Genomic DNA, 15,482 nt, shown 5'->3' on the forward strand with positions numbered 1-15,482 from the left:
ATCTGCCCCTTGGTCCAAGTCACTGATGAGTAAGTTACACAACACTGTGAACCAGTACTGAACGTTGGGGGACACCACCAGAGACAGGCCTCCAACAAGACCCTGCACCAATGATTACAGTTCTCTGGGATTGAGGTGAGGCTGACTGCTAAGTAATTTCCTGGGTCCTCCTTCTTTTGCTTAAAGATTGCGATGACATTTGCTTCCTTTCAGTATTTGGGCACCTCTCCTGATCACCAAGACCTTTTAAAGATGTTTGTGAATAGCCTAGCTATGGTGTCTGCCAACTCTTTCAGCACTTGTGGATGCATCTCGTCAAGGCCCATGTACTCGTGGATGTCAAGTTTGTCTAAGCGTTCTCTAACTAATCATGTTTGAGCAAGGAAACTGACCTTCTTTTACCCTGGGCAGCTGGGACAGAGATTTCTGGGGCTGGTCATGTCATGGAAGACCAGGGCAAAGAAGATGCTCAGTAGCTCTGCCTCTTCTGTGTCCTCACCTACAAGGGCCTCCCTCCACTTAGTAATGGGCCACATGATCCTTAGTTTTCCTTTTGTTATGGATAAGCCTTTGAATAAGCCTTTCTTGCTGTCCATTATATCCTTGACTAGATTTAATTCCAGACGGGCCTTGGCCTTCCTTGTTTCATTTCTACTTACTCTGATCACCTCTCTATATGCATTCCAAGTGACATGACCATGCTTCAATCTCCTGTGTATTTCCTGCTCATGCTTGACAGGAATTCTTTATTAATTCACACAGGTCTTGAGACTGCTTTGCCTGATTCCTTTCTCAATGGGATTCATCATTCTTGAGCCTGAAGAAAGTGGTCCTTGAATATTAACCAGCTCTCTTAGACCCCTCTTCCCTGCAGGGCAAATTCCCATGGGATTTTTCCAAGAGATCCCTAAAGAGGCTAATGTGACCTCGCCTGAATACCATGATTGTAATTTTACTTGCTGCCTTGCTTCCTCTTTATCCAGTACTGACCTCCACAATCATGTGATCCCTGCAGCCAAGGCAGCTCCCAACCATCACATTTCCAACAAGACTTCCCTGTTTGTTAGTATGAGGTCAAGTAACATGCCACTCCTTTGGGAATCCTCTACTACCTGCTTCAGAAAGTTGCATTAAATGCTTTCCAGGAACCTCCTGGACTGTTTGTGCTTTGCTGTGTTGCTTCTCCAGCAGATGTCAAGGTAGGTGAAGTCCCTCACAAGAACCAGTGCTGTGACTTTGAGGCCGCTTCAAGCTATCTACAGAAGACCTCATCCACTTTTTATTCCTGATCAGCTGGCCTGTAGCAAACACCCAGAACAGTGTCACCCTTACAAGTCATCCCCTTTATCCTGACCCACAAGTTCTCAACTTACTCCTACCCCAAGTCAGAGCTGAATACATTTCAAGTCTTGCCTCACACAGGACAACTCTGTCACCATGTGCTTCCTGATCTGTCTACTCTAAACAGTGTGTGCCCCTCCATGACAACATTCCAGCTACGTGAGCTATCCTACAACATCTCCATCAGCAGACTGAGATCAATATTGCAATTGATATTGATCAAGATGAGATACATTTTGTAATCACCAGTATTATTTTAGGTGATTCTTATGTCATTAAGACCTAGGGACATAACGTTTCCAGCATCAACATGTGATAAATCAGTGAGATTTCTATTGTATAACACTAACCTATTTTACCAACTTATTTGGGTCTTCACTGAGTAACTGGGTTTGGTTAAATAAAACCATTAAAAAATTGAATTTCTTGCAGGTTCTGTATAAAATAAACTTTGAACTCAACACGATGCAACCCTCACATGGAATGACTCTCATTTTTCTGCTTGTAAGACTGCAATGGAACAGAAGCAATACTGAGACTGGAGAAGTAAAAGAAACAAGTAAAGGAAATAGTTCAATTACAAAAAAACATAAGTTTCCAGTGCAACTAACTTCACAGAGATTTATTCTGCATATGACTACCACAGTAAGTCCTTCTACCACAAGTCATGCTCCACCAACAGCTGCCAATGTCAAAGAGAATGTGGTGAAAAGAACAGAAATTATCAGTGAAGCAAAAAGCATATCCCTGAGGTCCTCTGATGGCACGGCCTTCTCTTCAAATGTGTCAAAAAAAATGGAGTAACTCAGTCACAAATACCCACAGAATGTCTTTAGCAGCATTTAGAACAACAGGTGACTTTTCTGAAGTGACCAAAAGTGCTGCAGCTACATTTCCTTCCACAGTGACACCGAGTCATTCCACAGTCATCCATACCATCCTTGGGGCTTTAGAGCTCCCAGTGACTCTTCAGTCAAACCCACCACGTTGTTCCCCATCAGTGTCATTCTCACATCACCCATGGTAAAGCATGACAGTCCTACCCTAAATTTCAACCCCATTCAGCAGACAACAAAGCTAAATCATAATTTCAGCAACCCTCCGACTGCATCACCAAAAGATGTCAATGAAGGTAAGTATCTAACTAAAATCCAAGTGGTTTAATAAAGTTACAAAGGTTATATGAAATATAACCTTTTAAAAATTTAACTGGAGGCTTTATGAGACATGTGAACGTACAAGTGACCTAGTACAGACTAAAACTAAAGCTCACCCAAAATAAAACATGTACTTTTCAAATTATTTACACTTTAAATAATTATTTAACACTTCCCAGAGTGGGAGAACCTAGTGACAGGTATTGCCTATTTTCACTGAAATGGACTTTCAAAGCAGATGTGTAGAACTTAGATTTAAAATATACACCTCATCAACTTATTAAAGTTCAGAAATTTTTGTGACCAAAGATGACTTCTTATAAATAGTTCCAAAGGAATTACTCACTGTGCCTTTAATTACCAAGTTAAGTATGCGTGGGAAAACAATGGAACATAAAACTGTCATTGCACTTTTCAATCCTGCTATTCTGAATCAGGTCTTCAGGAAAAGAAAAGAAGGCACAGTAATTTTTTACATTATTTAGCTTTCAAGCTTTTAAACACAGGACTGAAAGTACAGTTTGTACTAAGAACTGAAGGATCATCAGACTTTCAGATTTCCCATCATAGTTAATACATAGCTAATAATTACAAGGCACCTGATTTTTAGCTAACATCAATTGAAAAGGAATGAGAGTTGGAGAGCACGTTCACTTTCAAGAAAAACTGAGTATCTTGAAGACAATTTTCATGAAATTTGAGGGAAAATCTTGAAGAAATGCATTTATTCTGCTAATTGAACAGGTTTATGAAGCATTACTGAATTTTTAACTTTGCACACACAGAAATTGAAATTCAGAGGCTACAATTTTAACTGCTGTCTTAAATGCTTACAAATAATTGCATTCAAAGAAGGATTACTCTTTTTTTTCTTTAATTAAAAAATAGTTGTGGATTCAGTAATTAAACCTGAAACCTTTTTATTTGATTAAAAACTCATTTAGCTGCCTTTTTATTTTTTCTAAACCCCCGTTATTCCCCCAAACTTCAAGGATGGAGATGTCTGTTTTCATTTACATAGGCAGAAAGTTTCTGCAGAAAGGCTGGTTTACTTACAGCTTGCAAAGTGTTTCAGACTCTTGCTGAAAAGTCTCGCTCACTGGTTTTATAGATTTATTATTCCCATTCAACTATTTCATCTTTGGGTTTTTTTCTCAGACAAAAACAACAAAGAAGAAGTAATAGCTGGCATCTCTGCAGGAGCCATTCTGGGATCTGTATTAATTGGCCTGGTTAGATATTTTATATGTGCTACGAAGATGCCGGAGTCATTTTCCCACAGACGGCTCTATGCTGACACAAGCAGTGACCCAGGTAAGGAACAGTACAAGTTTTGCATAAGAACATTTCTTATTTCTGCACAAGGCTGCTTAAATAGTCTCATCTTACTGAATTATTAGGATATCATCAACTCCAGCCAAACTAGCTTTCAACTGACATTAATTTACTATTTAAAAATTTTAGCTTAACCAATACGCCTCTTAACTCTGTATCTCCTCCTTACAAGTTATGTTTTTTATGTTTTTATCTAGTATCAGTGAACCTGTTCAAAGAATTGTGGGCAAGTTTAAAACTATAGCTCAAAAGCTCTCCCAAACCTTGATTAACTGAAAAAAAGCTAGAATCTTTAGTCATCCAATGTCAATTACAAAATTAAGAATGAAGCTATATCTGTTTTCAGAAGTAAAAATATTTTTAAGAGGTTTAAAAAGATGACTACTTTTGTCTTCTCCATGAGTATGTAAAAACTTGTATTGAAGTGCAATCACAGTCCAAACATCTATATCATGTTCCTGGTCCTTATTTTTAAATATTTAAACAAATACTGAGAGGCCAAACATACCCTTTTTCTTATAGAAAATAAAATAAAAATAAATGTTGGCAATATGCCCTTTCCAGCTTAAAAGCCAGAGCTGAAAGCTGTCAGAACATCAGATTAGGAAGCAGCTTTGAAAGCTGACCACCTATGTAAGTGCTGAATGGGTGTTGCTAGAAGGACATGAGTTATCTTCAGAAATAATGAATCAGGGCCCTCATCTCCTCCTGTTCCATGTGTCAGAAAGCAGTTAACTGGACATACATGTGATACATGTGAGGGACTGCTGAATTAAACCATGAGGTACCCAGTAGATAGTGATTCAAATCCTTCAAGCCATATATAAAAAAATAAAGTTATTATGTTATTCCTTCAGTTCTTCACTAAGACAACTCTCTTGAACCATATGATAAGAGTCAGAGGTGCCTCACAGCAGACAAGACAAAGGAAGACAATGCAGAGTGCCCATCTGATGGCATTCCAACGGCTGGCATCACACCATCCCACTCTTCATTACAATGTTTGCTTCACATTATATTCTTGCCTGTTATCTACATCCCTTTCATTTTTCCCAAAACAACATGGCCATTGTTACCTTACAGCCATCACTGTGCAAACAGTATCTTGAAAAGTAAGGAAAAATCACAAGATACACCAACATACAACAGGCAGGGTTCGGTAGCAGAGCATCACTCCTCTACTTTGTAATTAAATGATCAACCTCTGCTTTTCCTGGAAGGATATTACACTTGCTTTGTTAGAAATAACACAGAAAAATAGCACCCAGGTAAGATTCTGCTTTGTGTAACTTTGGTCAACAATGTAACAAACAAATTTGACTAGGATTACAATGATATTTTAGTATCAATACAAAAAAAACATCCTCAACTTCACTACTTTGAAGTGAACCTATTCCATCGTAATATAATTTCTACTGGAAAAACGTCTCAGGTCGTTATTTCCTCAAATTTACATCTGCACCTTCTTCAGTGAATATGCCAAGATTGATTAGGCTTACTTGAATTATTTAATTTGGATTACTTGAAGTTTGCTGGGGAGTATGGAATTACTGAGTAAAATGAGCTACATCTAACCTTTGACTAGATGACACTGATTTAGTATCACTATCAATGGGAAAAAAGATGACAAGCTTCTATTCCTCTGTCAAACAGATCTGTTGTTTGAATTGCAGGCTAGATCTGTGGAAATTATTTAAAATGTGTCTGTATTAGATTAGATAGAAGAAATACTTAACAAGGGAGAAATGGAATTATCTCTGATACATATATAGGTATCCTAAAAAGCATGGTCCAGTTCTGTCCAGCTAAAGAGCAAAACTATGGCAATATAAAGCAATAAAGCTAATTGTAATAATAATATAAAGCTAATTGTATAGCTTATCTGCTTTCAATTACCAGACATGTCTAAATAGAAAGAAAGAATATGTAAAAGAGACAATTGTAAAGACACAGAACAAACAAAATAAAGCGTAGAGAAAACTACCCGTGTGGGATATGTCCTGGTTATTAAGCTCTGCTAAAATGCTTTAATTAGTGTGGAGACTGTGGATCACACTGATGGACTGGAATTATCTCACTGTCTGCAAATGTTGTCATGAGGTTTTATTCAATATGTGAGTAAATTACATGCACATACATCCCAGAGAGAAACTATGTCAGTCATACTGAATATGAGCAAAACAGGTATTTATTTTAAATATTAAAGACTTCAGTCCAAAAACAGCGTATGTCCCATCAATACCAGGGACGTAGTATCCTAACATATCTAACATAGTATCCAGCATGTTTGGTAGCAGACTGAAAATCTGAGACAGATTCACCAATATTACATGAGAGTATCACTCTGATGCTTGAAATGAAGAAAAATGTAATGCTCAGCTTTCACCCTCCTTAGCCCATATAACACCATCTTTCCTGTGGTGAAGCAGTGTCATACAAGCAAATTCCTCCTTATACTTGAATCTTGGCCTCAGATGAAATTGAAAAGAGCTCTCTTGGAGGAGAGCTTAGAGATGAAGAGGTGCTAAGAAGCTACCTCTGTTGTCTGCACTGCTAACTATATAATTAAATGCACTTTTTTTTAGGAATTTTTGACTGTAATAACTGGAAGACAGTAATAGCAAGATTAGCTGTAAATGAAGACGTATCAATGAGGAAAGTAATCAAAGTGTGCCCTGTAGTTACAGCATGGTAATTTTTAACAATCCAATCATAATTTTTGCATGTAGAGGGATGAGCTTCTGTTCTCCATGTAACTACTTGATGTTTGCTGTTGTTCGTATATTGTTACTTGCTTTTACAATGCCAGCCTCCAAAATTTGTGACATTTGTTCTTACTTTAAGTTAGAGTCATTAATATTTATTCATACATGTTACATAAATAAAGTATTGTGTAGCATTTCATTCAAAACTGTGAAACTCTGGGTTGAATGCACACAGCTCTATTAATGTGAGCTAGTGTCATTTTCTCAGTGTTTACACAGACAAACATGTTCATTGGTAGAACCAATTATGTCTGGTTCTGTTCTTCTTCCCTATTTCCCAGCAGCAAAATCCTATTAGCTGCAGTGAAGGCTAATTCTACTGAGAGTTTAATGCTAGGCCCATTAAATCTGTCTTTTATGGCACTATTACACTGACCGTCTACAAGAGGCAGGACTGTTTTTGCCAACTCCTGCTCAGCAGTTTCCTCTGTGGATGTGCCCCTGCTTGGCTTTGAGCTGCACAATACGATGTGCGCAATGGCAGTGGGAACATAACAAGAGATTCAGACTGGGAATTTCAATGGAAATACCTTAACTGCAGTAAGCACTTAACCTCAAACCTTTCCTCTACTTTCCTCTAATTAGCTCCCATAAAACCATTCCCATTTATTCTACAGGAATCCTCTACAAGATGTGATTTTGATATTGGCTCAAGATCAGTAACACAACCCACATGTTTTCCTCTAAAATGACTTTGGCCTAAATAATATAAAATTCAGGCTTAAAGACATTTAGACCCAAACCAAAATCATTACATTAGGTGTTTATACACATACATTTACAGAAAATGTGTAATAAATTACAAGCACAGAAATTTAAGTTAATGAAAATGAAAAAAAATTAGTTTGTGTGGCAGAAACAAAATCCTTCTTTAATTTTTATCAAGAGCTATAATTTTTTTTATAATCATATAAAAGGGTCAGGTGAACTAAAAAAAAAACAAAACAACTAAATAAAAATGTACTTACCCCAAATTGCCATGAAAATTGCAAAGAAGACAGTCCCTCCATTATCAAACAAATGTGTAACCTGAAAAAAAAAAAATGAACACATCAGGAAAAAAATAATACTGCCACCTCATCTTTTGCCCCAAATAGTCTTTTGTACAAATAGAGTACATAACTGGTGTCAGAAACCAGAAGCTAAGCTTTCTCATAAGTAGTCCTACTAGCATGTTTCTTCTGCCAAGGTTTGTCAACGTCACACTCTGACTTCCAGTATAATTTGAAATCTGCTGTTCCAGACCATTACTTCATGCATCACCAGTCATTTTGTTTCACAGACACTGAGCTGTTTTGTCCAAGTCCAGACAGACTAAAATTTTGTCCAGAATTCTTGTCATATGGTAAGTCAAACTTAATCTCAACCATTTCTATTTTAAGGTTTTTATGAGCTAAAAAACCATTTCACTTTTCTCCGTCTGCATACTTACTGTCTCTTGATTCCATTTTGTTCTTCTACCTAGGTATTTTGCAATTTCTGGTGTGATTACTTAAGTTTGAAGAATAGCTTCTTGTAGCAAAATATTTAATTGTATAAAATCTTCGCCTTAGTTTGACAGAGCAAAGCAGGAGCAAAAATTCAAACAGAAAGTAAGCAAAGGAAAGAGGGTAACAAGATAATTACAGAGGAAAAACCTTAGGAAAAACCTAGGAAAAACCTTAAAAAGGTTTACTTATGACGTCCTCACAGAGGAATTTAAAAGTTGATGAAAATAATACGAATTTATTAATAAGGAAATGCTCACAGAAAGGAATTTTAGAAAAACTCCATATCATTTCAGAGCACTCCCTTATTAGAAATATGTATTACAAAGGCTGAAAACAAAATCTGTAGAGAAACAACAAGTGCTTTAGGAAACTTGGTAGAAACAAGCACAGTCATTATACAACCACAATTATCTTGATAGTAATAATACAATAATTACCTTGGCATATATGCAGCTTTCGTTGAGTTTTTGTAGTGTGCAATTGCGTTCACACATAGGGCACATAATGGTTTCATTTGCTTCACAGATCTCTTTGCTTTAGTAGGAGATAGGAAAATAAAGGTTATAAAAACACTTCTAGCATTCACAAGGTTTTCTGAGATTATGCCATTTATATTCTCTGTTTGTCAACAGTGTGTACACCACATAACTCGGCAAATAAAATAAATTAAAAGTGAAGTTTTGGCTTGGAAAGCCTAATCCTAAATCAGGAACCCAAACACTATGGGCTATATAGTAGCATACAAAATTTCTGGGCATCATGTTACACTTCTCACACTAGCAAATTCTCTCCCAAATATCTCAAACAGAAAAAACAAAAAATTGCTCACTACCCTTCAAATGCATTTACAGCCTATTTTTCTAAATTGTTATAAGATACCAAACATTCAGAGGATATACAACACTGGTACATATACAATGACCTCAATCAAATGACATCATTTGTATGTAATTGAGCAAAGAAGAGAGACACTATGACAAGAGGCAAAAGTCAGTATGAGAAAGGAATATTTGCTCCCTTTTGGTGGCACCCGTCCTTCTTCTCCATTTCCAACTTGCCCATGGCAGCCAGAGAGACGAACTACAGAGAGAATCTTGTTATACACAGAGACTCATGGCCCTGTGCTGAGCTGGGCTCCTGACATAGGCTGACACATACATACATACATATATATGTGTATATATATACATATATATATCATTCACATGTAGCATATATTAATATAATGTTTATATATATATATATATATATAAATACATATACATATATATAGAGAGAGAGCGAGAAAGAGAGCACCAACTGCTAGCAGACCCTGAGCATGGAGGAGAGGCAGGCACTTTGACAAGTCATAAACGAAACAAACTAATTCTTAGATGTGACATCGTGCTGCATCACCCTCAAATTACAAAACTTATGGCTGGCATGGTAAACAATGTTTGGTTCTATGGCAGTACATAGTCCTGTATTTGCTTATTACTTCTCTACTGAAACTGTGCTGGATATCTGGAAAAAAAAAGAAAATGATCGTTTCCTGCCTGCAGCCACTAGATGGGCCCATCACTGAGGAAAGTATCCTTCTGCAAAACTGATTTGATCATCTGGTTAGTTCAGATTTTGTAATACACAAGACATGAAAAAGAGGGCTTTGTGATGGAATTTATCATACTTAAATAAACACTTCCTAACAGCCATGGATTCCTCATAACAGGCATAATAAACCTGTTTCATATGAAACAGTGTTCAGCAGAAAATATTGAATGTGGGGCAACATGCCAGTTCTGACATTGCCATAATGCCCTAACACTGTGTTTCAATTTCTAATTTCCACTGGGTTTCCTGTGTTTAGATTTTTTTAAGGTAACATATCCAATTCTGTTTCTTCCATATTGCCATTGAACACTGCATTTGTGTATGGTGATAACTGAAGTGCTTAAAATCAAATGATAGATTTTAATACTCTTACAGATGCTTATCTAGAATTTTCTTTAAAAGAATGCAGAAACACCAGGTAAATAATCTCTCAGTCCCAGACTACAGCAAGAATAAGAACAGGTGTGCAGTCCAGATACCTGCTAATGGATGACCCCTGTCTGCTCTAGGTACAAAGTTTCTGTCTAATCCTCACTAACACCTTCCAGGCTAAGTAAAAAAAATATGGCAAGGATATGGCAACAATATCTGTTATCAGTGGCCTTTAGAATTGCCTAAGTACATAAGATGATACAGAAAACATCTACATATATTTTATCAAGCCAGGCATAATCAGCTCGAGTCACACATTTCTTCACACAGCTGTTCTTACTAACACAGTCGTAAGCAATGCACTGACAGGACAGCGCTGTGTCATGACTGACCAGAGGGACTGCACACATTCACACAAAGGCAGGTAGCACCTTCTCCACAGAATTAACACAACCAGATTACAGATGTGAGGCTGGCACAGAGCGCGTGGTTAGGACTTCTGCCGTAACCCATCCTCTGACAGTACTGTGAAATGAACACTGGTTAATGATAGCTACAAATAAATATATGAATATTCACCTTCCCTTGCAGGCATATAGGGCTTATGTGAGGGTTTACCTAACTTTCAGTCTCTTGTTTCTGACACAGAGCACAGAGGCCTGGGTCCACTGGCACTCTGTGTAGCACAGAACAACTCTGAGGTGCCTCAGGATGAGACACAATAGATCCAGCCCCACAGGAACACACTCAAATGTGCTTTGTCTGTGTTTTCTCTACAGCTACTAAGCAGCAGCCAAGGGAAAAATCTGAGGACAGAAACCCTCAAAAGCTAGCCTACCTCTGTGCTCATTTACAACACCCTGCAGCAAGGAAGATAACTGCATTTTTCTGTTAAAAAGGAGTCGTACCTGCAAGTCTTCCTGGGAGAAGCATGTGACACACAGGAGGTGATTGTCCTGTCTATTCTGTGCTGGTGCAGCCTCATCTCAAATATAGAGTGCAGTTTTGGGAGCCATAATGTAAGAAAGATATATAGCTCTTAAGAGAGTCTCCAAAAGAGGGCCACAAGGATGGTGAAGGGCCTACAGGGGAAGCCATATGAGGAGCAGCTGAAATCACTTGGCTTGTTCAGTCTGGCAAATAGGAGACTGAGGGGAGATCTCACAGTAATCTAACAGTTGGAATCTAACAGCTTCCTCTCCTTCTGGTTACCAGTGACAGGACCAGAGGGAATGCATGAAGCTGTGTCAGAGGAGCTTTACGTTAGATGTTAGAAAAAGGTTTTTCAATCACAGGGCAGCTGGGAACTGGAACAGATTCCCCAGGAAAGTGGTCACAGTACCAAGACTGAAGGAGTTCAAAAAGAATTTGAATTATCTCAGGCACATGGTGGGATTCTTGGGGCTGTCCTATGCAGCCCCAGGAGCTGAACTTCAATGATCCTTGTGAATCCCTTCAAACCCAGGATATTCGATGATTCTATGATATAAAAGTACATAATAGCTTACTGTTGGAAAGAATGAAATTATTAAAAATTTTTTTTCTTTCTCTCAAAGAGTTGCCAGTGATACACCTTTCTCTTCCACAAGGAAGAAATACTAAGCTATACCTTGATAATAGTAGATTATGGCCCCTTGCTCCCCCTTTGATGGAACTGTGCCATTGTACATGTGACAAATATAGATTGACAGCTCAGCAGCTGTGGTCCCTGTGTGTGGTTGTGATATTTTGTGAAAATCCCTTTGCTAGGATTTTCTTCTCCTGAGAAGCTGAGAAGGCCTCAGCTTCAAGTGTAAACAATTTGTTATCTGCTACTGTGGAATGCAGCAGGTGCTTTCTCAATTGGTCAATGTGAGATGTTTCTACTTGGTGGCCAATCGAGAAGGCAGCAGCTCTTGGACTCTCTAGGAGTCACAGGACTTTGTTATTGATTCCTTTCTATTCCTGTCTCGCCTTCTGATTATTTTCTCTCTATTCTTTGTAGTATAGTTATAGTGTGGTCTTCTTTAATGTAATATATATCATAATATAATAAACCGGCCTTCCAAAATGGAGTCAAGATCTCTCCTTCCCTTCACCAAGTCCAGACTGCCCAGAAGACCCATGGTAATAAATGGTGACCCCAGACGTGGCAATACCTGTGCTCTAAGAACAGCCTGACCCTCAACTTTAGATCCACTGCATTTTGAAGATATTTATGATGAAAAACAATCCTAATACAGTATCTTAAAGATAGCATCATTTCCTGGCTGTTACGTTTATTGCATTTAATGTGGTTTGAATTAATACCATTTCTCAGGAGTTTGCTTTACAAAGCAAGCTTTAAAAAAAGTGTTCATTAGAGCACTGTAGAATATAACTCGCTGTGAAATAGAAGTTAAAGAAAACTCCTTAGATAAAATTTGAACATGGTCTTGCTCAAAGCCAGAGAAACAACTTTTTCTATGAAATCTGACTCCAAGTATACATGCAGCCTAAGCACCCAAACTGCTTGGAGCAACAGCTGCAATTTTAAGAACAGATACTGATACTGTCTGATAACAGCTAATGGAATACTTTGCAGTACAGTGGATCGTCAGAGAGTTCCCAGAAGTACAGTCAGCACTTGAGCACCCTCATCACAACATCTCAATTGTCATAAACCCTTCCCAGAGCAAAATCACAAAAGTGGGAAACTTGAAAACTAGGTTCATTTTATGAGGTTGCAATCTCCCTGACGCTGAGTCTCCTGGCTGCAAGTTACACTGACATTAATAAGAATTTTGTTAGAATCCAAGTTTGCCACTATTAATGAAGAAGGAAAAAAAGACATGGGTAAAAGTTGAAGTTTAATAACTGTACTACACTCTGGAAGTTATAGGAAGATGTAGGTAATGAGGGAATATGGCTGTTTTTTCACCCATTAGCCTTAATTAGATCAACAATTACTGCAGTATCTGCAACATAAGCATTAGTCCTTACAGTCTGGTCTGTTTTTCCTTAGTGGGAATCACTGCAATGCAGTGATAAGAATGGCCACTGCCAGCAGTACACATTTGCTTGATGCAAAACAGATGTACAAAGTGTAAATACTTGATTCAAAGACCCAATATTCTATTTTGGTTATTCTTACATTATTACCATATCTGCAAAACATTTAAAAATACAGCAATCTAAGTTGTGCCAGACTGTTCTTAATTAACAATAGGCTATTACATATTACTGAGTAGAATTTTACCTTACTTGGCTGGAATCCATTGTAAATAATCCATAGAGGAAAACAAAGAGCCCAACCAGGGCAGCAGGAATAAGCATTCCAGTATACCATCCCAGCCAGGCAAAATACAGTCCAATTTTTTCACCAAAGTATCGCCTACATGAAAAGGAAACACATATATTGTTTAAAACTAAATTTTATGGTGACCTCCATCTATCTCTACCATCACAGTAGTAGAATAATTCTAACAAGGAACTATCATTACAAGTTTCTGACAAAATTGTCACTTTAACAAACAGGGTTTTTTTGGGCTAGCATTAATATTTTACTGACACTAACTGCAGATTTATGAGAACAAGGACATAACTGCAGTGCCTTCATAATTGTCATGTTCTTGCAATGACTAAGTAGGTGGACTAGTAGCAACATTACTAAACGCAGGATAGACAGATAGATGGATGGACACAGACAAAAAGATCTGGAAAGGGATAAGGTAAGTTAGTATAACCTAAGTATTCCATTTAAAAAAACATTTATGATAGATAATCATATATAGATAATATGACGTATTTCCAACTACTAGTAGTGAAAACAATGGTCTGAAAACACAAGCTGAATACTGAACTTTAATTCTTCAAAACCTGGGTATCAATTGCTAGAACAGATGAAATAGCAGTGATCAGAAAGTCAATCAAGAATGATACAGCACAAAATTGTCCCATGGCACATGCTTAGCTCCACCAATAATTGGTTATGACTCAGATCAGGAATAAAAACTTACAGTAAGGAAAATGAATTGCTGGTATTCAATGTCAGAGGAGGAAACTGTGAAACCCAAACATCATCATTATTTAACTTATATGTATTTCTCTGTTTTACATCTGGTAACCCATGACACTAAATCTAAGACATATAAATAAGAGATATTTAAACCCACATGGAAAGGTTAAAATTGGGTTGCATTTTAAATCCTCTGCATCTGGTAACTCTGACTGTCCATGTGGATAAGAGTCTGCTTTCAAAGGTGCTCTCACAAGGGGCAAGTGTGTCTGATCAGCAGACTACATTATGGGTTTGTATTTTAAGTTTCACACTGCAAATTCTTGAGCAGTTGGAACTACATGTTCTTTAAGCAGACTCATTTGAAAGTAACCTACAAAAGACCACCCAAAATAAGCAACTTCGAGAACTCCAGCCTTATGCAATAACAGGGAATATCTAAATGTTATAGGAAAGCATAAGGAATTTATGAATACAGTTAGCACACTCTTGCCAGGCTTTTTGTACCAGAGAAAATCTTCAAAGTACTAATACCTGATTAAATCAAGAGGTTGGTATTTGTACCACATTCCCCATCGTGCCCAGCGCTCATACAAGAGGTGTCTGTGATTCTGTGCTCCGTGTGTTTTGATGGGATGCCTGCTTTTGTGGCTTCCCTGAAAAAAAACACAAAGAAATGTAAGTACAATTCCAGGCACTACATAAAATGTATACGTTTCTTAGATATTTTTGATTATAATTTTAATAGAAATGTTCTTTATATTTAATAAATAGGTCTCTTATTCTGGGCACATCTGGAACATGTCATCAGGAGCTAAGGTAAGCCTGACATAAGAGGCAGGGTTCCATACACTTCTGAAATGGCCAGTTTCTCTAATAATTAATGACTGAAACATATTAATACAAGACTTTAAAGAAGTACTCAGCTCTGTTTTTATTTCACTAATAGATGCCTATTTGTATGCCTCCGCCTATTTCAATTTTTCAAGAAATGCTTGTGGTATATTTTTATTTCTTCTATAAAATTTAAGAATTTCTAATATGTCAGCTCTCTTCTCCTAGACATTTTCTATCACTTTCTTTCACTACTGTTGAAGGTATAGAAAAACATATTCTTTCTGTAGTACATACTTTCTAAGATGAAGGAAACTGAATTGGCATTATTTTGAAGCTTCATAGGACTCTCGAGGCATTAAAAGCAAAACAGAGTCAGTCTGATCCAAAAGGAGTCCTTCCAGGCCATGTCTGACATTTACAGACCACCTAACAGACTAAAAGAATAGCCTCACGCTTGGCAGTCAGAAGGCATCACACAAATTTGCTACAATAATCTTGAGCAGAATTCTCTTGCATTTGTAATTTTGCTCCAATTCTGAAGCAGGACATATCCCTTAGCTGAACTTTTTCCCCAAAAAACTTCCATCACTCAGCAATGGTAAAGAAAATACTTCATCAA

General features: G+C 37.5%; 1 protein-coding gene across 8 annotated transcripts in view; it reads right to left on the reverse strand.

The window, feature by feature from the left end:
• The window catches only part of ANO3 (anoctamin 3), a 125,328-nt gene that overhangs the window by 21,010 nt on the left and 88,836 nt on the right, over positions 1-15,482 (reverse strand). For all 8 annotated transcript variants that reach the window (XM_038137800.1, XM_038137797.1, XM_038137799.1 and 5 more), the window contains 4 exons: positions 14,561-14,682; positions 13,268-13,402; positions 8,526-8,622; positions 7,567-7,627 (listed from right to left, as the gene is read on the reverse strand). In XM_038137800.1, coding sequence (XP_037993728.1) covers positions 7,567-7,627; positions 8,526-8,622; positions 13,268-13,402; positions 14,561-14,682 — 415 coding nt within the window. The remainder of the gene's footprint in view (positions 1-7,566; positions 7,628-8,525; positions 8,623-13,267; positions 13,403-14,560; positions 14,683-15,482) is intronic.

This window comes from Motacilla alba, chromosome 5 (genome assembly GCF_015832195.1).
Source record: "Motacilla alba alba isolate MOTALB_02 chromosome 5, Motacilla_alba_V1.0_pri, whole genome shotgun sequence".
In the NCBI taxonomy this organism is placed as follows: domain Eukaryota; kingdom Metazoa; phylum Chordata; class Aves; order Passeriformes; family Motacillidae; genus Motacilla; species Motacilla alba.